This window comes from Lichenostomus cassidix, chromosome 2 (genome assembly GCF_008360975.1).
Source record: "Lichenostomus cassidix isolate B80296 chromosome 2, HeHo_3.0, whole genome shotgun sequence".
NCBI lineage: Eukaryota > Metazoa > Chordata > Aves > Passeriformes > Meliphagidae > Lichenostomus > Lichenostomus cassidix.
This window is the reverse complement of record NC_139482.1, coordinates 22,357,027-22,379,210: the sequence shown is the minus strand read 5'-3', so window position 1 is coordinate 22,379,210 and position 22,184 is coordinate 22,357,027. Positions and strand designations below refer to the sequence as shown.

Here is a 22,184-nt window from a genome sequence, read left to right as displayed (position 1 = left end):
CTTTGATTAATTGCAAATATTTTCCTCTCTGTGATGGAGACAAGTATCACAACTCCTACAAGTACCTGCAAATGAGAGAGAGATTAAGTTACTTTTCCAACATAACTGCTCATAGCCTAAACAAGTATCAACAAAGTCGTATAAGCACAAAAAAAAAAAAAAAGAGCTGAGTTGCTCGGACTCCCTCTGTAATATTTTTCCCTCATTTTTCCCCCATACCATCAACTACCATGACAACTCTACAAAAAGCATGATTTACTTATGAAATATTGTCTTCCAGGCTCAAATGAAGAAATGAATTGATGAATTGGGGTTTTGATTTAAACTTGGGGCAGTGTATAATTGTATGAAGGTCATTTTTATTCACCAAGGCTCTGGTTTATGTAAGTAGACACATGTGTGTTTATGTTTGTGAGCATACTGTGTATAAGCATCTGCTGAAGGGAAAAGAATTCTGGCTGATATTTATACAGCTGAAGCAAGGTTTATATACATTGCATCCTAGTTCTGGAAAAGAGAGAGTATGCAAACAGAGCAGGAAAAAAAAGACAAATGTTGATGGTGCAGACTCTTCCTTTCTCCTCTTGAAGGAATTCTAATTATGAATAGATGAGTAAACCACAAGCTAGAAATGTCCTCAGATATGCTCAGTGCTTCACTTTAACATCAACTATTTTGCTCAACTATCTTGCTCAGAAATCAGAGGCTCTGCTATTGAACACAAACGTGTTCGGACAAAGGGCAGGACGTTTCCTTTCAAAGGCACAGCCAGTGACATGAAATGATCTCTACTTTGCCGACCCTTTTCCATAATAATAACGTGACTGTCATTCTCTTCTAATTAAATTAGTCCTTTCTACTTCCCATGCAATACATTCTCTTTCCCTCCTCTTCCTCAGTCATGATAAATCTCCATGTGACTTAGACGTCCCATAATTCTGCCTAATTGGTTTCAGCTGTCATTTTTGAAGCTGAAATGCAGAGAGCCCGGGGCTTGTGAATGGAACAGGAAGCACTTCCAACTGCATTCCCATCATGTAAAACCAGCAATGTGAAAGAACCCTCCCATTAAAACAAAAACGGGAGTATTTGGCTGCCAGCGATGCCATCATGCAGCAGACAGATTGTGCTGCTCCACTGAGGCAGCGAGGCTGTTGTGAGCCATTCCTCTCTGTTCAAAGGACAGCACACATTATTTATGCCCTGGCAGCTCTCCTGACTAAAATACTTTCCCTTTTGTCACCAACAAATTCTTAAACCGATAATATAATTTACCAATAAAAGCATGGGCACCGGGAATATCTGAAGTGACAGGAGAACAAAAAAAGTTAATTCCTTTTAAATGGCATGTATCCTCCAACATAAGTGCTCTGCAGATTATTGTGCTACAGTTTAGACTTATTTCATGTCACTGGTGTTTTCAAAAGTGTCTCATTTTCCTGTATTTCTGTGGCTTTCTATAATGCATTTTTTTCCATCTATGAGACGACACAGTGCTAGCTATGCTAACAAAAAATGCCCTACAAGTTATCTCTGGGTGAGACCTAAGCAACTTGCAGCAGAACAGCAGCAGGCAGCAGCACCAGCAGCTGGGCTAAGCAGCAGGGGAAAGATATATATTAGGGATTCAAGAAAGAAGAAACTGCCCCACAAGACACCTTTAATGAAAACAATTCTGCTAACAGATGTTTTTAGTGCCTTGGATTTCTCTCACACTGTCAACAAAGATAAGTATACTTCAAAATACATGAACCATACTATACAGAAAAGGAGGCTAGGTGGTGGGGGAGTACATAATACAGATAGAAACCTATCTGAAAATCCCAGAGAGAAAAAGGGATGCACAGTTGTCTGATTTTTGGCTGTTACTAGAAGAGATAAATTTATTTATGGATACAAAGCCCCTGTTCATTTCACAGAAAATAATCTGGCTCCTCACAGACAAGTGAAACACACACCACTGAGGGAAAAATTGCTGAATGATCTAACAGATCTTCAACAAAATACAATTTTCTAAAGATACCAGTTTATCCTCCTCCTTGTTCTCTGCTGCCTTAATAATTCTAACAGTTTTGTGTTCTTAGTAAATCAGGTTAAGGAGATAAAACTCACTTAATTTAGTGAGATAATTTCAGCAAAAAATGACACTGCAAAAATCAGTAGGAATTCCTGTTCAGTCTGATCAAAACCCAGCATCAAACCATCAGCTTGTGCAAACTGGATAGACTTAGAGACCCCAAAACCAACAGAGCTGGGATAATTTTTGCAAGCTGTAACACATTTGCCCACAAGGATGTGCATGTGCACTTTTCTCTAATTTGTTATGTCATTGAGCTTACACAGCACTGACCAAAATATGCACATATAACAAACAAACAAACAAAAATTATAAAAAAGAAATTTGAAGATACTAAAACTCTTCTTGTTATCTTTACGGAAGATACCCATAAGCTCATGGTGAGAGTACTTTGCTCCAGGACCACGTAAGCAGAACACACACATGGCAGGGAGGCTGACAGTCTAAGTACAGCCACACTAGTCAAGTATCCACACTAATACTGGCATGGCACTGACCATGGATAATACAGTTGTATCTAAACAAGCTCTGCAGGCACAAGAACCCTTCCTGTGGTGGTGTACTGGGCTACAAAATAAATGCTATCTTCAGAGCAGGAAACTACCAGTGCAAAGGCTTCCTTTAAAAGCTTCCACATCCTATGTAGACATCTCTTCACAGTGGCTGAGTGAATTTTCCCTGTCATGCATCCTAATCCTAATTGTCCATGCACAACTGTAAGATTAATAAAAATTTTATAGGGAAAAACTCAGTTCAGACTGCAAGGCACACAAAAGAAAAATGATACTTCCATGCCTTAGATTTTCTCTACACAAAGTAGTAAAACAGAAAAAATTAATAGGGCTTTTTAACTTTCAAGAGCTGGCTCTGTTTATTACTCAGGCTTGATTCTTGATTCCCCCTATTCACCATTTCTTAATTATCTTTTATATCATAGAACCATAAACATAAAGATATCTGCAATTATTGATTTATTCATTCTTACTTCAGGATTTTTATTACTATTATTTTGCCAGAACTACTCACCCCAAGTTTCTGTTTTTAAAGATTGCATAGATGTATTTTTATCAATATTACTAAAACAGTACAAAGCTATATACATTATTCAGGAAGGAAAAATCTATGTTTAAGATTTAGAATTACTATAATCATCACTCTCCAAACAGTAAGTTTTGGATTGGTGTTTTGTTTGTTTGTTTGTTTGTTTCAATCTGCATTGAATAAATCAGAGCTTCACATTTTAAGAGGAATTAAGTAAGAGTTAAAACCCATATTATTAAAGAGAGCCTGAGGAAAATAAGTTTAATTGGACTGGACAGTCCCTAGCACAAGTTGAGATACTGTCAGGCTTCACCTCAGAGGGACTTAGGCAATGCCAGTTTATGACTGAAATTAAAAGATAAGGAATATATGGGATGCCACCAGAAGTACTGATAGTAGAGCTCTCCAGAAATCTATAACACAGAAATAATTAATTATTAAAAAAACCCAACCAAAAAACCAACACAAACAATCAAAGCCTCCAATTAGAAGGACTTATTTTTTTAATTTTGTTTAAAGTAGTAAAATAAACTAATACATTTTTTCTTCAGTTCCTGACAGAGGAAAACAACAGCATATTAACTTCACTGAAAGACTAAAAGTGTTCATATTTTGCTGATTAAAATTATGATGCAGAAAGATACACATAGAAAGGACTTCAAAATGAAAAAATAATAATCTTGAATATATCCACTATCAGTGGCATAGTTCTGTTGATTATTTACCTAAATTTTCCTTCAAAAACTGACAGTATTAGGCAAACCATCACCCCATAGTAGCTTCTTTAGTGCTTTATTATTGTTACCATGAAAGAAGAGTTCTTGGAGCTTTATCTTTCTCTTCCTTACTGTAATTTCAGATTTTCTTTTTTATCCTCTTTACCATTCACATAGAAATAGGTCACTGACTTTCTCTATGATATATTTAAAGGTTGTAAATGTCTCATCCTTTTTTTATCCACAACTCTTAAGAGCCCTACTTAGTTTGACTTTTCCTTAGAAGGCTTTATTCTTGATGTTTACTCATTCTTGTCTTTTTCCCCCTCAGGTCTCCAGCTGATTCATGTCTTCCTTTTGTGTACAAATTTACTCTTTAGGATGGTGGCCTTACCTGTACTTAGCAGTGTCATCACTGGCATGTCTGCTATGCACATGCATGTCTGCTATTTTACTACATGCATATGTTTTTGATGGACTGCAATGACACTTGAATTTTTATCTGTAATTTAGGGAAAAACTAATTGGGATCTGTCAGAAGACAGAACATCTCATGTGTATTCAAGTACTCCACCCGTCAGCTCAACTCTGGATGTTTCTTATGCTTTGATTTTGTTCTGTGTATTGTTTTGGGTTTTTTTTAACACTTACACTGAATACACTTGTTAATACTTAAAAAAGAATAAATATTAGATGCTAATTACTAAATGGTCACAGCACACCGCAAATCTAAACAACATTTCCTACCCATTAGTAAATTGTACAAAAATTGGTCATTCAGATACACACAGCCTTCCTGCCTGCTGGACTGCAAATCTTGATTAATTTGATTAACACATCTATTTATCAGCATGTGCCCTCCATATGAAGACTACCCAACATTTGGAAATCCTTTAAAGTCAGGGTCGCAGAATCACAGAATATGCTATGTTGGAAAGGACCCACAAGGATCATCAAGTCCAGCCCTAGCCCTGCACAGCACCATCCCCAAGAGTCACACCATGTGCCCAAGAATATTGCACGAGTAACATCTGTCCTTGCTAGACCTGTGTAAACTTCTTAGCCTAGAAGGAGTGGTTTTATTTAAATTTAAATATAATTTTTCATTTCTTCTTTCCAGCTGATTCCCACCTCTGGCACAGTCTTTAGCGCAGTCTTTACCCCTCAGGAAAACACTAAGCAATTTCCTTCTGAAATCCCACCTCAATCCCTCCCTCCTGAAGCTTATTTTGTTTGCATTTCCAACCTATACTTGGACATCAGCAGCTCCTGTCTCTGATCTGCTCATTAAAAATTGAAAAACAAGGCTTTCCCAAGAGCAGTATTCCCTTACTGCCTCTTCTCAATAGCACAGGATTTCCCTTCTCTCTGTTTACTCTCAGCCTTATTCTGTCATCTTTTTGACTGCAATTTGACTTGAGGCAAACCTGGGGCATGAGGCAGGGGTTAAACTACAGGGGAACAGCTCCTTCTCTGGTCAAGGTAAATGGAAACCACTAAATTCCACTGTTCCCATGCTGAGAGTCCTCTGACTCTGCTCCATCCCAGAGAGGACAAGCACATTCACAGTAAGCAAGGCTGTCTGACAATAGGTGGCTGGAGGCACCTGGCTTGTTGCAGAGCTTCACTAGCTTTCAACCCTTGCTTACCATAGCTGGACAGGCACCCTGACTTCAAACGGGAAGAAAATCACCCATCCTTTCACTTTCACACCAAAATAATGTAATTCAGGCTCCAAATAATTTTCACTCTCAGTCCAGGACGAGAAGACTCCTCCTTCATTCTTGTGCTGTTTTTTTCCTAGGTATTACACACCACTGAAGGATCTTACTGATGAGAGCCCAAGAGCAGCTCTGGGACACTACTGATTTTCCCTGCATTCTCACCCACTAAAAAATGGGACTATTTTGGTTTATTTTCACAAATAATCAATGCCATCCTACCTTTAGTTTCAACTCTTGTTCCATAGTCAAAAAAATAAAAATGGAAAACGAGAAATAGTGTTTGATCCAAGTTATCAGAAGTTACAAGTAATTGAAATTTTTCAATAGAAAAATTTTTGATCCTCGCAGGTAATGCATTTTGCCCATTTTCTTGCATAATACTTTGTAAGTATTACATAAGAAAAATCTCTCCCAAGACAAATTCAAAATCTCAGCTGCGTAATTCTTAATTCTGATACAGAGTATGTATGTCAATTTCCAATGAGCTTTAAAATGAGAAACCCACATCTGTTTTTTTCTAACAGGAAATGGGAGGGAAATGTAATGAACTTTTTTAAGTTAACTCATTGTATAATAACTTATTTTAGCTGCTGTAATGAAGCAATGAGTCAAACTTTCTTCTTCAATGGAAAGCAATTTTTAGAAGCAAAACCACACAGTATTAACATACAATATTAAAACAGGTAAGGTAATTGCAAATGCTTGGGTTTCAGTTACGTTATTAGATTAGTCTGGAGCGTTTTCACTGTTGAGGCAGACATAATATTGCTCATTACTCATCCTCCCAATTATAAGTATCTGCTCTTGTTGCAAACCCAGTTCATAAATATTGAAAGCATGATGTAAAGTATTGCTACACAAGCTCACTTTTACATGCCAGGAATAGGACAAACTGCTGGTTCATTTATTGATAATAATATACTTACATAATTATGCATAATACTAAAAAACTCATTATCAATCTAGCAAGCCTGTAGCAAATACATATTCCTTAGGATTGCCTTTCAGCAATTAAATGTTTCTAAATTCAGTCATCTTCCTTTTAAATAAACAACTGAAGCAACAAACGGTAGCAACTAATGATCCTTTTAGAGCAAACAGATGTGAGCCAACCTTCAGAGATCTCTCAATATGTCTGAGACCTCACCTGTAAAATTCAGCACCTCCTCGGGCAAAGCTGGCCGCACCAGTGACACTTGCACTAAAGCCACCATCCCCATAAGGTCACCTAAACTAACACCTAAACAGAGCCTGGACAGGAAGAGAACAAAACCTATGGGAACAGTCGCACTCGTCCACTGAACTGTAAAGCTGAACTGACCTTTTACTTTGGGAAGTCACTGCAGTCTCAGACAGCATCTGCAAATTTATCAAAATCTAGTTTTCAGGTCTTGTTTGGCTATAGTTCCCAGTTAACTATACAGAAATAATTTTCTTTACCATTTATACATTAAAGACTATCAGCCATTCAGGTTTTGTAGAGGAAATTCCAAGCAGTTCATTCTCAAAACTCCATAGGTAATAAGCAATGTCTCTCAGTCATCCAGCCATAAAACTGAGCTCTAAGCATCCTTTGCAATGTGCTGATGTAAGAGTTAACAAAGAACAAAAAGAAATTATGCCTTACTAACAAGGTACTGTATTAAACTATTTTCAAATAAGTTCTTTCATTCAAAAGGAGCAAGATCCCTTTATGTTCTTCCACAGAAATGTACAGCTCCACATTCACCACCAAAATTTTTCTATGGAGAATACATTCCTCCTGATCTTCAACTTTCAGACAGAATTTTTAATGATTGACTTTTCTTGGCTTTGTGGACCACCAAGGTTAAATAATTCTGTCACGTTTTCATCTGACAGACATGCGTATTAAAAAAAAGCTAATTTGAGGGACCCAGAGAATTAAATGACTGCCATGTTTCCTTTCAGAGGCTATTCTGCTTTCAGCTTTTAACTTATTACTGTAATGCACTTTGCAATGAAAGGTGCTACATGAAATTAAATTTCATTCTACTCTTTCAGGGTCAATGCTGAAACCAAACGCCTCTGATAACCTCAGATGTTTCACCAATATTTTTTTCCCAATTGTTTTCCCATTACCAACCTGGCAACCCAAAGTTTCCATTTTCTAAGAACTCTCGGATCACTAACTGTTCATTCCTAATTTAGTCATGACACCTCACTCAAATGTCTTTTATTATGTTTGAAAAGGTCAGTAGTGATCAATTGCAATAGTGTATCAGTTCCATGATGTCACTTTATGAAATAAATCAAATTCAATCCCTTGTAGGTTTGTTAGGTTTCAGTCACTCAGAAACGTGCACCACCAGGTAATTTTAATCACAGAATATTTTGACTTATTCCAGTGCAAATTACTCATATGATTGAGCAAAACCATGTACAGGTGTTAAAATAACAACAAACCAGACATTACAGATAGAAAGCTCAGTAACACCAATTACACAGCTAGATTGCATACTCAACCAGCCAAAATGTGTAGATTTAAATGGGCAACTGTAATTTTTGCCTCTGCACATTCATATTATGCACTGAATGGAAGCTTTTTAGCAAAAAGAACGAATGAGATCATTGCAATCATGCAATTATAACCCGTATCATGCACACCCACAAGAATTCAATTCGGGTTATGTGGGCATTCTCAAGTATTATCACATAGCATTAGCTATTTGATCAGACTGTAACTTCACATTACCTAACAACGAAAACAAACTTTTGTCAAGCAATTCTGTCATCTCAAAGCACAGGAGTATGTTAAAATATCATTATTATACAGTCTTCAGGCTGTTTGGAGAGAAGAAAGTATCCTTCCCTTCTTCCTGAGCAGCACCTTGAGAGACTGCCCACCAGCCTAAAGACTAAATATTACTTGGATCAGTTGCTAGAAACCACTACTAAATGAGATTCTGAAACATCCACCAAACACCATGGGAACCAAAAGGGGCAACCACCAGCAGGGTTGTTACCTTGTAGAAAAACAGCTGAGGGAATCCAGAAGAATGTGCCACTGCATGAAGCTTAATCTGTGTCTGTATTTGTGATGGACAGTAAAATGACATAACACATGGCTGGGAGCCAGAGTCTAAACAACCTTACTGGATATAAAATCCAGAGATTTGTATCAGTGTAATAAGCAAAATGTAAAATCCAGAAATTTGAAATTAGTATAATAGGCAAACCCATATATTTTAGGAAGAAACATATTCTATACATCTAATTTCTCAACCAATTCTGAGGAATACAGCTAAATACAGCTGCTGATAAATGGGACTGCAACATGTATTCATGTAAAGATATGCAAATAAGTGTACACTGACCATTACATAAAATTAAGTATCAAGGCTTTTCCTATGCTAATTCAGTGTGTAAGTCAGGAGCAGGAAAATCACTGACTTTAAGAAAAGGAATTAAATTTTTATTACTGTTCCAATACCTGAGGTAAAAAAATTCATACTGTATCAAATGCTCTGCAGGCTGCTGCAGCTCAATTCCCACACCCTCACAGTGTAGCACTTCTGCGTAAATACACAAGGTGAGCAGCTTCTCCAGACAATATTCTGTGATGCTGTGTGCATTATCATGTAAAAATTAAGGCCTGCCCCCAAGAAACACACAAAACAATTTCATCTCTCTTAAGCAGAGATGTATTCAGAGTAACGGTAGCAATCACTGTACTTTACAAATGCAGTGTCTTACAGAATACAACAAAATAATTGCTATTATACTGAAAATCTGTTTCTAAACTCATTTGTTTCTTTTAAATTACATGTTCTTGGGCCCATCTGTGAAAACTGGAACGTTAATTATGATAGTACATTGCATAACTCCACAGCTAAATGCTAAAGTAGTTCTACATAAATGCCATATGCTTGTCTCAGAAAAACTAAAAAGATTAATTAGGAGGCCAAGGCCAGTACTTTGGAAAGTAATACTCTCAACACAATTAGATCCTTACACTTCCTACTATGTAAATTGAAGTTTTAATTAATAGGTAAAGCATTACTCATGGCAAAATTAAAAAAAAAAAATTCCAAATTCTAAACCACATCCACCAGACATTTTTTTAACTGACATTGCTTATAAAAAGACACTCTGCTGAAGCCAATCACAATAAACACCACTTAAACTTGATATATGCTTTTCATGAAGGAGCTACCTGTTAAGCATTTCAATACTGCTCTTCTTCCCTACATTATTCTCACTTTTCTAAATTCACCTGATCACATCAATAAAGAAAAAGCTCCAATAAACAAACTATAACTAGGAAGCAGAGTAAGTTTGAAAAGTCAACTCAACAGTATAAGGTCCTTCAAGAGCCCTAGCAGCCACTTCTCCATCTCTGGATCTGCTTTAGCCCAGCTTTCCACTTTAAGCTCACTCCACTACAAAGTTTCATCTCTTATAGACATCACTCTCCTGAAGAAAGCAAAGGGTTATTTGGCCCTGATTCATAGATAACTGATGGTAAAGAGACCATTTCCATAAAATTCAATACACTCTGGACCACATCCAGAACATAGAGTTACTTACCACGTATTCAAACACAAGTGTCAAGGTTTCCTTGGTGTGAATGATGTCATGAAGCAGCACAATGTTTGCATGTTTCAATCCTTTCAAAAGAGAAGCTGAAAAGCAAAACATACATGTTATCTTAAAAAGGATCCAAATATTTTATATTGATTGGCTTTCCTTTTTTTTGTGACTTAAATGAGCTTCATAACTTGGCAAACAATAGTTGTACATTAGTATCTTCTATATTCATGAGTTCCACGCATCCAGTTTTTGAAGATCACACCTTCCCATTCAATGCTATTTTCTCCGCCTTGCTGGTCAAACCCAACCTCACTCAGAGGCCAAAATGAGCTGCAGCAATAGAGTCTTTCTTTATGCAGACTCCTCTAGGTGAAGCACTCATGTCTGAGCAACCAGTCACCAAGAGCACTACTGCACTCAAAGAAAATTATTTTTGTCTCAGACAAAAGTCAAGCATATATTTTCAAAACATAATATTTCCTATCCAGTAAAACAGAGTTGCTGTCTAAATAAAGTGCAGCATCTATCCTAAGAAGAGGGTTTTAAGCAATAATTCTCCTTTCTCTCAAACATAACACAAATTTAATGAAATCATTTGTATTAGCCCATGAGAATAAATACAAGGTATTTTCTCATATTTTTTACTGGCACTAGCTCATGTTTTCAGAAAAGACAAATAAAGACTTATCTAGTGAACTTTCAGGTAATCTCTTCCGCTAAATTTTTTTACAACATAATACATATTTAATGTTCATTCCATACTACATATTTAATGTTCCACAAGACATGGCATATTTTAGCAATATATGCTGATAAGCCATGTGTTGTTACCAATGTCATTCTGTCATCGGTGCCTTGTCATCTCATGCATACATCTGAGCAGGACTATCAGTCACCCTAGCAAGTAAATAATAGATACAAAGACATGCAAATGAATGGCATATTTCTAAACTGAATAATGTGGAACTTTCTTCTGTCACCTTCTACTTTTGTCAAAGAAAATAAATGAAAGACGAAATGTGTATCTCAATCCTTCACTGTGCAAAATGGAAACAGAGTTTCCACAGCACTATTACCCCTTGCTGTCCTATTCAGGGTTTTCCATCAGGCTGAGGTAACTCCAGGGGTCATCTTGCTTTGAATTAAGATAAGTACATATCATCTCTCACTCTGGTCTTTGGGAGATCAATCTGGCAAGTTAATCACTCTGTGAAGCACCACAAAAGCAATATGGCATATGGCTGCATCATTGTTCCTCCACAAGCATCTTTAGCAGCAAAACTCGAGCGCATCCTGGGCAGAAGGCACACAGCAAAGGGGAAAAGCTGCTTCAAAGTGAGTATCATCACAGACATCATGATGACAGGACTCCAAACCTAGGAGGAAGCTCTATGACCAAGAATGAGGCAGCCCTACAACCTGGCTGGAAGCTGAGAAGAAAAATTTCAAAAGAGCTTTCTTTGGCCTGCACTCCACAGCTCACACTATTTAGAGAGCCAGCACAGAGGAACCTTTCCTGTGCTGTGATTTTGTTGCCACTGAGCTGTAAAACAGCTACTTCAGTTACAAATAAGTATTTTAAACTAGTCAACAATGCATGTCTAGCAACTTTTAACATTCCACAAATTAAATAGAAGCCTTTTTCCATACGGAAGAGCTGTGCGCAATTTTCAGGGGATCCTCATCTTAATAACTTTGAGAGTTTCTTGGAGCTAAAGCTCAGAGAGATTTGGATATGTTAGGGGTTTTTTTAAAGACAACAATGAAAAATTGCTAGTGGAAAAAGTTATGGATACAAACAAAGGACAAAAAACAACTGTTTTGAAAGGTACCTTCTAACAGAAACAAGAACTTTCAACCTGGGGAAACCCTGAGAAAAGTTCGCCTGAAGTAACTGAGATTTTACCAGCGTTTTCCTCAAACCAATTTGAACAACCATACATTCACAGACACTGGGAACAAAAAAACTGCCTCCTAGCAGAGCCTGTGTTGAACTGTAATAGTATTTATGACCTCTGACAGCTTTTGCTGTTCAGATCATCACCTGAGGCCTTTAATTCCTCTAGTTGGCCATTATTTGTTGCTAGAATCTCTATATGGGTCATTAAAACTTAAACAGTACATTGAAAGCAGCTTCCCGCGAGGTCTTTGCAAATACTGGTTTTCCCTTTCAGTCCCCTCCCCCACTCTTATTTATCTTCTCTAATATCCAATTCTGCCCTTTTACAGCCTCAGTAATCAACATCTGCCATATATTACAAGAACTACAAAATATCACCTGCAGGGTGAAATTTCTGTCTTCTCCATTAGTCCAAGTGAAATACAGTAGGTAATATAGTACAGAGAGCAAAATCATCTTAATTGCACTAATTTTACACTGAAGAAATAAGCAATTACACTACCAATTTATATTGTGAGAAAACAAACATAACTGGTGAAAGTAAGAGAATACCCCACGTGCTCTTCTATCAGGAGTTACTATTAAGATTGCCTGTCTTGTGAAAACTGCTTTGTTTATTTAAAAAAAAAGAAAGAGGGGGGAGGCGGACATTAAAAAGAGAAAAAAAAAAAGTTGCCTGAAATAGAAAAGCTGTTTCTTCTTCCACAGAGTACTTTAAAAACAAAATGGAATATGAACCATCATATGGAGCTCTTTTCCAGAAAAACAGCCTTTCAGAACAAATGACCTATACACCTCCTCTTTTGGGCAAGTTTTTACTCAAAGGAGGTAGAACTTTGGATGAACTCCACTAATTCAAAGACAAAACCCAGAAATCCACATGCAAAAGAATAAAAAAGCGTCCAGGGAATCTGTCAGCATCAACTTGAGACAAGACTGACTTTACCTTTGAAGCTGCCAATGCAGCTGCTACTGGAGCTTAGTGAGAAGTCAGGTGCTGCTGTGCCTGATGTTACTTCTAGAACAAAATAATTCTCTCAGAGAAGGCCATCTCCATCCAGTGATTATCACCCACAGATTTCACACAGAGTTGTTTTCTTTCAAGATAAAAAGACTAAAATGTTGTTGAAAAAGCATTGCAAGAACTCACAAAACTGGGACCAATGTACTAGTCCTCACTGTATGCTTACCATGTATTTTTAATAACAAAATTATACAATGCTGCTTCAAATGTACTGGCACTCCTTTTTTTACCCTCAGTATGAAATGTAAGATAAACAGATGGCAGCACTTTTAATTAATTTCTCCAAAGAGTTCTAAGGAGGAACAGCAGCAAGGAATGTTAAAATGCTTTTTTGAAACACTTTGGACAAAATATTTCACAGGTTTGAACGGCCAGGTACTTGTTCTGCCACCCGTGTTTGCACAGTACAACACAGCAAATTCTAACAGTAAAAAGCAGGGAAGGAGAATTGTTGACATATTTAAACAATTAACAATATCCCAGGTGATAATTTCTGTGACTTTTCCACAAGCTCATGATCTGAGCGCCTAAATGTACCAACACTCCACACTTTCCATCAAGGGCTAATAACCATATTTGCATACTTAAAGGAAACACATTGCATTTGCTTGAATAACCATCACAGACTTCTTCTCCAACAAGGGGATGCTCTCATCTATTATGAGCTCCTGGCACACTGCCAGATCGCTTGTGTTGGTCAAGGAGGTTTTTGCTGTTCCCAGATGAGCTGGATTCTAAAGTGCACTCACTCCACGAGCAAGGCAAGCCAGCTGGACTGCAGCCAACTCTTACCTAAAACCTGAGTAGCATCAGTAAATCAGTGCTTCGCTCCCTGAGGGGTTTACAGCATCAGCTCAAGCCTGACACTCCATTAACAAAGCCTTGTGACTTTTAGATCAGCCTCAGCCTGGAAGTATTTTGATAAAGGCTATTCCCATATCTCATAAAGTAACATTTCACAGCTGTATGATAAATTCAACAAAACTATTACTATTGATTCCCAAGTCACATGGAGGAATTTTTCACTAGCAAAGATAGCACTTTCAGACATGGTAAGTACATTAAGCTTGAATATTAATTAGGGTCCTTTGATCAGTCTTTCAATTCCTGACTGTCACTTTATTCTCACTTTGTGAAAAATCGCAAATTGTCACTGTGGCCCTAGACAGAAGAATAGCCCATGATTTTCAAATTGGCTGATGTTTCAGTGACCTGGAAGCTTTTCTCAGCAGTGGCAAAAGAACTCAGCCCTATGCTGCTTATATGCACCATAATGTACGACTGCTGATCATGCTCTCTCGTATTTCCAACTATATGCAAAGGCTGTGATACTCTCAGCATTTTTCTGAAAAAGTATAACTGTAAAAATGCCTGCTGTCCTTGGTATGCAGTAGTTGTGGTATCCTCTGGGATTACCATGCACCAGTGCTAAATATTGCTCATGCTGCTACTCACATGCAGTGCTCACCCTTTCTCACTGCCACTCCAGGAGGACTTCTCTCATCAGGAGGCTTTTGAGGACTGCACAGCATGGAAGCTTGCACTTCTCTAATACTGTTAATGCAACTGTGCATCTTTGCTGCCCTGCTGGATTTCTGAGATGCCAAAGCACACACATTCTAGTCAGTAACACAAATCTGTGAAAGCAAGTAAGCTGCTGTGCTTCAGAGCCAAACAACTTATCTTTAAAATTCTGCAGCTTGTCACACTCTGCAGACACAACGGTGCTCTCTGTCAGAGTGCCAGCTTCCTCACATACACAGTTGAGATCAGTCTCTGAGCTCTCCTGGAAAGGCATCTCTAGTGAGAAAACATTCATGGGTGGTTTTTTTTCTATAATCATGTTTTCTGAACAAACACGCTCAAATGTGTCTTACTGCCTGCACAAACTACAGTTCTGCTTCTCTCCCAGCAATTTATGTTTCAATCCATATATCTTTCATAGCAATTTTCCAAATTCTGGCCTGAGAGCACAACGCCCCTTATGCTTCTCATCCACTTCCCACACAGCAGGGATTTCTGTGTGCAAAGCGTTACTTAGAATTCTACCACAAAGACAGGAATTCAGCACTCTGTTGGTTTTGCTGCAATAAATGTGCAGTAATTTCCTCCTCAGAAATGCAGTCCCCAAATCTACACTTTGCCATTTTCCAGTTCAGCCATCTGAAATGATTTACTACAAGCAAATAGCTTTGCTTTCCTATAACCCTAACATAAAAAAATTCAATTCAGTGAAAACTGTACATCATAGGTAAGACCACACTGACCAGAAACTTCCCATCTTCTTGCCACAGGATATATTCTGGAGAATGATCATTATTTATAGCACATATATAATACCAAGTAATTTATTTTAGAGTTGCACACCCATAAATGCACAGAATCGCTCAGCTTCCACTCTGATCTTAGTGGACACAATGCAGTAAAGAGATATAGGTCACTCTTCAGCTTAGAAAACTTTCTAGGAGGAAGTTTCATAACAAAGTTCAAAAGAATTTGTCAGCTACAAGAAGAAGAAAAAGCAGAACAGAAAACTTTGGATAATTTATTATATAAGCTTAGCTCAATTACCTTCTTTACACCTAATTCCAACCTCATGAAATTCTCTCCTAGAGTTAACAAATGTCCTTATTCCAGCTTCCATTAAGTAAAAAAAAAGAGAGATATTCTGGCATTAGGGAGGCAAACAGTGTTTCACATGCTTGCAAGAAAGGACTTGGTAGTCCTCTGTAGGCTGCTTTGCTGCAGGGACTACGTGGATCAAAATAGCTTCATCTACCTCCTCAGCCTCAATTCAGGCTTACATGAGTGGCTTGAGCTTTTAACCAAATACTTTTTTAATTTGTGTAATTTCTAATTGCTGCTCCTTCTTGAAAGTATAGTATGCTCTTGGAGAAGAAATACAGAAAAAGGGCGTGTGTAACCACACATAGGCACCTTCAAAAGTTCTTGTTATGGCTGTAGCCCCCAAAGCAAAAGGCAAGTCACAAACCTGCTAAAATCTCTTTGCCTACTGAACTGGAACCAAACACTGGAAGGACTGATCAAATAAGCTCAGAAAAGCACTACAAAATATTATCCTAACAGTTATACAGAAGACTGCTGCCATATGAAATGAATGTCTCTTTCATTACACTCTAGATATAAATTTATGCATTGTGTATTGTTCCCAATGCTCTTCCAACGCAAGTACAGATGGAGGTTAAAAATAATGAGACATCATCCTATTAAAGCCAGACTCTTGTGGCAAGCAACTGCAATATGCTACTCCTATCTTGTACCAGCCAGTCATATTTTGCCTTCCCTATCCATCAGTATTCAAGAGGAGGAAACTGTGTAAACCAAAAATATGCAGTGTGTGCAGAAAACAACTCTATAATGCAGGTAGCATGTGAAAGCAGGAACCTTTCTATTACTTTTTTATGCACACATAGCATGCCCGCTACTAATAACACAATCTATTTATAAAACCATCACTGGCTGGTCTTGGCCTTGTTATCGTGATGAATTTCAGGCACTGTCTTCACATAAATATCTCTCCGCTTTAGGATCGCTTTGGAAGTTTTCAGCCTAAACAGGTCCTCCTATCTCCCAAAAAACAGGCTTTAGTAACGACTTCTGTAACCCACTGAGTAACTTTACCTTTGAAAAAAACCCCAAACCTCCCAACCCCAAGTTTTGGAGTAGAGACTCAAAATCTGGAAACACAGAGGCCTTTAAAAAAGAAATACATGCTTTGCCATCTCCATGAAAATACTCTACATGTGGTCAAGTTAAAGCTTTGGAAATTGTCTCTTTGGATCAGCCTGACTATCAGCAGTGTGAAAGGAAGGAGGAATACCAAAAAATGGAGATGACACGAGAGGCTGTGATCCACAGTGGAAGCTAGGACAGCTGGGTAAGGAGAAAGAAAAGCCAGAGGACAAACAAACATCCTTCACAGGTGGAAAAATGCAGGACGTGGAAACAGGACAGGATGCAGAGCATGGGGTGGACAAGCACATTTCAGGGGAAGTACACAAGAGCCTGCAGACACTAGCACATATTCTCCACTGATGTCCATACCAGAAACCAAGATTCCCACTGCTTTCAGCAGGAATCGCTGAAAACATCTGGCAGTTTTCCTCATTCTCCTACAATTTCAGTCCCCAGAGTGAGGCAACCTTCAAACTACCATTTAACATTTCAGTTCAAGCAGGACGTGTCCATATGAGAGCTAGAAAACATAATACAACATTGGCATGCAGACGCACCACTAGAAAATGGAATATGGATTTCCACTGGCTTTTTTTACACTTAGAACATTACTTAAAGAAAAATCCAAATTAAAATAAAGAATGCCAGGCCAAGCACTCAAAACAAAGACAGACTACAGTTACATGGCTGCCGCAATGTGAACTCCGAAAGACACATTCCTGATGTCACTACCAGGAGATAAGCCAGAGTTTCAGCTCACAGCTGCTTCACATCTATCTTGCATTTATCCCACACTTCGACAACCTGCTAATTCACAACCTAACTTATCCTGCAGTGGCCAATTTGTGTGCTTGTACCCATTAACTGTTCCCAGTCTTTAATTTTTTTTACAGACAGAATAAACAGTGTAAGGATCTTGCCAATTCATCAGAGAAGCTGAAAACTCCACCAGGTCCAAGTCAGAAGAAAATCAGCCTGATCCTAACCCTTACCTTATCAGTGGCTAAGCATCGCTTTAACTCACTCAAGCTGATATCATTACCATGCCCCTCCTTTTCTGAACATTTCAACTTTTGATGTTCATTCACACTTACCAGAACCATAGAGTGCATACAATTATTACTGAACCCCAAGCAACCCTGTACACTGATATTACCCAATGTTATGCAAATAATTTGAAAGTCATCTCAAAATCATCATTTAAAAGGACTCTCAGCAAGTGGGGTGCTGACAAGATGAACAAATATTTAAGTAGTCAGAGTAGAGTGACGAGTGTTCTATAAAATTTTCAAAACCATCTGTGTTTTAGTAATGCACAGTAGGTGCCTATAGCTAGAGCCACCCATCAAGAACATTAAATTAAATTAATCGATCATTATCTGACACAGGCAGAGATCACACAGCAGGAGCAAACATGGTGCTGTTGTGTAATTAAGGAAAGAATAGTACAGGTAGAGAGACCAAATTAAGTTTTCACAGGTAAACTTTATTCTGACAACTTCTGAATGATTGACTTTGCAACCATAATAAAGATCCTCTGCTGTAAAAAGTATACCTGCAATATTAATATGACATTGTCCAAATGAGGGGGTAAATAATCAAGTACCAGGACTGAACCTCATGCTCTGCTGAAGTCGGTGAGCATTTTGTTACTCACTTTTCCCAATGCATCAATATGACAAGAAATCACTTAACCTTATGTACCTGCAATGAATATATTTCTTTTTGTACACAGAAGACAGAAAGGCATCATAGGAAATAATTAAATTGCATTGACATGAAACTCAGTTGTCTATAGAATAATTGAGCCACTACTTACAAATGAGGAATTCTACAGAAAAGCTATTTTAGAAAAAAATTACTTTTGCTCTATTTCTCAGTGGGCCATTTCCTTCAGAAAAAAAAACTGCACGAAAAGCAGACTCATTTGTCAGCACACACTTCAGGCAGCAGAAAAAAAGGCTTGTGGCATATGTCTTGCTATTTTTCAAAAAGGGAGCGAGACAGGAGCCTTTAAAATATCATGTAAATTTTCTTCTTCTGGGTGGGTGAGGCTCAACATGCCTCTTTGCCCATAAGTGGAAAATAAAGCTGGAATGCTCGCAGCATTGCTTTGTCTCTTTTGGAATGGTTTAGATGTTATAGAAAGGCAGACTCAGTAGAAAGAGAGAAAACAATTATTTTTACAACTATTTTAGTAAACAAAATCAATCACAGTGAAAATAAGGCATACTGTTCTGTAACTGAAAAGAGAAAAACACAGAATGTATAGTGGAAAAAACCAAAGATTTCATAATAAAGTGAACAAAATCCAGTCACAGTGTAACTTACCCTAAAAAGCAACTCAAAACAATTAGGCTCTTAAGCATAATTAGAATATGAATAATATCTAGAACATTTAAAAAACATTTTTAAGGATAGGAAATAACCTTAATTTAGGCTAGATCTCTTTGATGCCTTTTATAAAATTTGTAATTATTTTTTCTTTCCCATCCAAAAATATGCTAAGCCTGCAAACTACAAAACGGCAAGATTCTTTCAAGTAACTTGTAAACTAATTCCTACTGTGAAAAAAGCAATAAAGCAATGAAGGAAGATTGCAGACACCAGAGCAGCAAAACCCAGTGAAGGTTAAATTCTTTTCCAGACTAAACCAGTTGAAAGAGATTGTATCAGAAATGGACATGCTTTACCATGACCAACAAAGGCCTTTGGTGCCAACACTGCTGGACATCCACTTTGTGAGCACATACTCTGAAAATAAGTTTTACGTGTCCATTCCACATGTAAAGTCCCCATCAATTCACAAGGAACAGAAATACTCTCGTCCTTCTGCCTTTGCCCTGTGGTCTCTAGGTATTGTCTTGATTCTCACCTCATCACTGAATTGTCATTTAGTCTCGCAGCTCATAGTACCCACCAATGTTAGTTGAACTTAAAGTACAAGCAATGGAGACAAAACAGAAAAACTGGGAGTCCCAGCAGTTTTGCTATATTCACCCCACCATGTAACTACATCCAAATCAGTATGACTGCAAACTTCATGAATTTACATTTACATGACAGTGAAGACCTGTTATTATCATGTCACTCTCTGGAGCAGCATGCACTTATTGAAACGCTGGGGACATTGTCCAGCTTGGAAATATGTGTTGTAAAGGACAAAAATTTTTACATAAGCTAAAGACAGAAAGCTCTGCATGTTTCTTTAAAAAGCAGCTGCCCCTCATAGAGTGCAGGAGAAGTGCTAGAACAGAAAAGATGGGCTGAAGGAATGTCTCAGCTTCACGGAGCTGACAGCCATAGCTGACAGTGACAGGGTGAAACAACAGTTAAGTGATGCTCAGAGGAGACCTAGCTGAGGTAAGGTAGTGATTTCTATCCTCCTGCTTTTGGGAAAAACATACCCATAATTTTCAAGTACAGATTCAAAATTACCTGTGAAGATGCATGACATGAATCAAACTATGGATCTAAATCATACTGGAAGTCATTCTGAGAAATGACATAATTAAACCACTCCTAAGAAATGTGAGAAAACACATTAAAGGGATCTTCGAGCATAACCCATTAACACCACAGGTGGTAAGAATTTTTTTTTAAAGGCCAACTCAACAGTCAACAGCTTGTCTGTCTACTACATATAGATATAAAACATCCAGCCCCCTTGAAAATATACTCAGTTCTTCCATCCTGTTTTGTCATTCATCAATTATAATTACAGCAATTTACTGTTTGCTTTTCCAGATAAAAATGCTTTTTATAGAATCATAGTAATTAACAATGACAGTAGCAAAATTGATAGCCCTGCTTCTTAAAGTACCCATTCCTCTAAGATGACACTATTGCCTTAACAAACTTTAAACAAATGTCGTCATCTTTTCCAATTTGTGTCTAACAGTATTTGTTCCAGTTAAAACAGGTCAGCTCTTTTCCAAGAGAGAGCTAGAGAACAAATATGCTCTTTAATGTTGCTGATCTGAAGGTGAAAGGTGGCCTTCAAAAGTTACACTTCAGGTCAAGGAAATTATTTTTCTAGTTTCTGTGAAAATTTGTCCAATTTCTCAAAGTTTACATCTAGTAGATGGAAAATTGTACTTTAAAGCTGCACTTAAGCAGCTAAAATCTCCCTGAGAATCCATCATCCCTGAGCATGCTTAAACATTCAGGTATTTGGCAGAATGAGAAGTTTGAGACAAGAAGTACAGAATCCAACATCCGTTATAGATAGGACAGTGTCATCAGGAGAACAATTCTAACAGTTTCCCCCAAATCACAATCACAAACCTGAATGCATCTCCAGGTCCTATGCCTCACTTCCGCTCCTCACTCTTCACCCCTGCTATTGACACAGAGGGTTGGAAATGCTAGACCTGTCCAATCAGATTCCCCATTCTCCATGCCATGGTCTCCTGGCTGAGGCCAGCCAAAGTCACCAACCCTTCCCATCTTCTTGTTACTGCTTTCTACCTCTGCTGCTGCTTTGAACAGCCTGGAATTTGTATTCTTCCAAACCCACTGTGATAGTTGGTGTGACCCTCACACCAACATCTATTCCTAACCTCCATTTCTCCTAGTTCTCCTCCCTACCACTGCCCAGAAGCATTCAGTGGGACAGTCTTCTCCAGGCTGCCAGTGCACATCAGAAAGGGAAGCAAGAAAGCTAGAGGGAATACAGAAGGGAAAAGGGGAGAAAAATGCATGGATAATGCATGTAGAGTTTATAACTCTGTAAGTAAGAGAAAAAAAATATCCAAACCCAAAACTAAATACAGAGGGGGAGGTCTACACCTGTATAATGAAAATTACCACCTAAAAAGCAAATTTCACAAGGGCACTTTCACAGGCTCAGGACAAGCCAACAAGCCAAAACCCAAGAGCTTAAATCTTGGTTCACCATCCCACATAGTACCTGAGCCTAGAGATAAAGACAATTCTTTAGTTGTTTATTTAAATCCTTCTTACTAATTATTATAGTTAAACAAAAAAGTGACTTGCTAACCAAACACATGAGGCATGAGGGTTTTTGTTCCTGAGGAGAAATGGAACAGAAAACAAGTAGGGCATCTTAAGCAGCAGGATTTACAAGGAGCACAACATGCCTAGATTGTATTCCCCTATAACTTCCATTTTCAATTAGAAAGACAAAGCAAATAAAATACCAATCGATTGAGTGGCTGAATCAGTAAGTGTAGCAGCAATCCCACCTGATGAGCTCCGTTTTACTTGCAAAAACCAAGCAAGGAGAAACATCAAATTTCAGCTGTTAATCTGACTTGACCAAGCACAAACTGGACCAGACCACTCAGTCTACAAGAATATTGCCAGTATGGCACCTAAATACCCCAAAACTCCTGGATATAATCTCCTTATAAATATAGCACGACCAGATGGTCAAAGATGAGACTCTATAATCTCACCAACTGATCCCAAACAAACTTGCCCAACACAGACA

At 38.0% G+C, this 22,184-nt stretch overlaps 1 protein-coding gene across 4 annotated transcripts in view; it reads right to left on the bottom strand.

The window, feature by feature from the left end:
• Nucleotides 1-22,184, bottom strand: part of CDK14 (cyclin dependent kinase 14) — a 516,637-nt gene that overhangs the window by 375,814 nt on the left and 118,639 nt on the right. For all 4 annotated transcript variants that reach the window (XM_085050690.1, XM_085050689.1, XM_085050692.1 and 1 more), the window contains one exon: nucleotides 10,107-10,201. In XM_085050690.1, coding sequence (XP_084906816.1) covers nucleotides 10,107-10,201 — 95 coding nt within the window. The remainder of the gene's footprint in view (nucleotides 1-10,106; nucleotides 10,202-22,184) is intronic.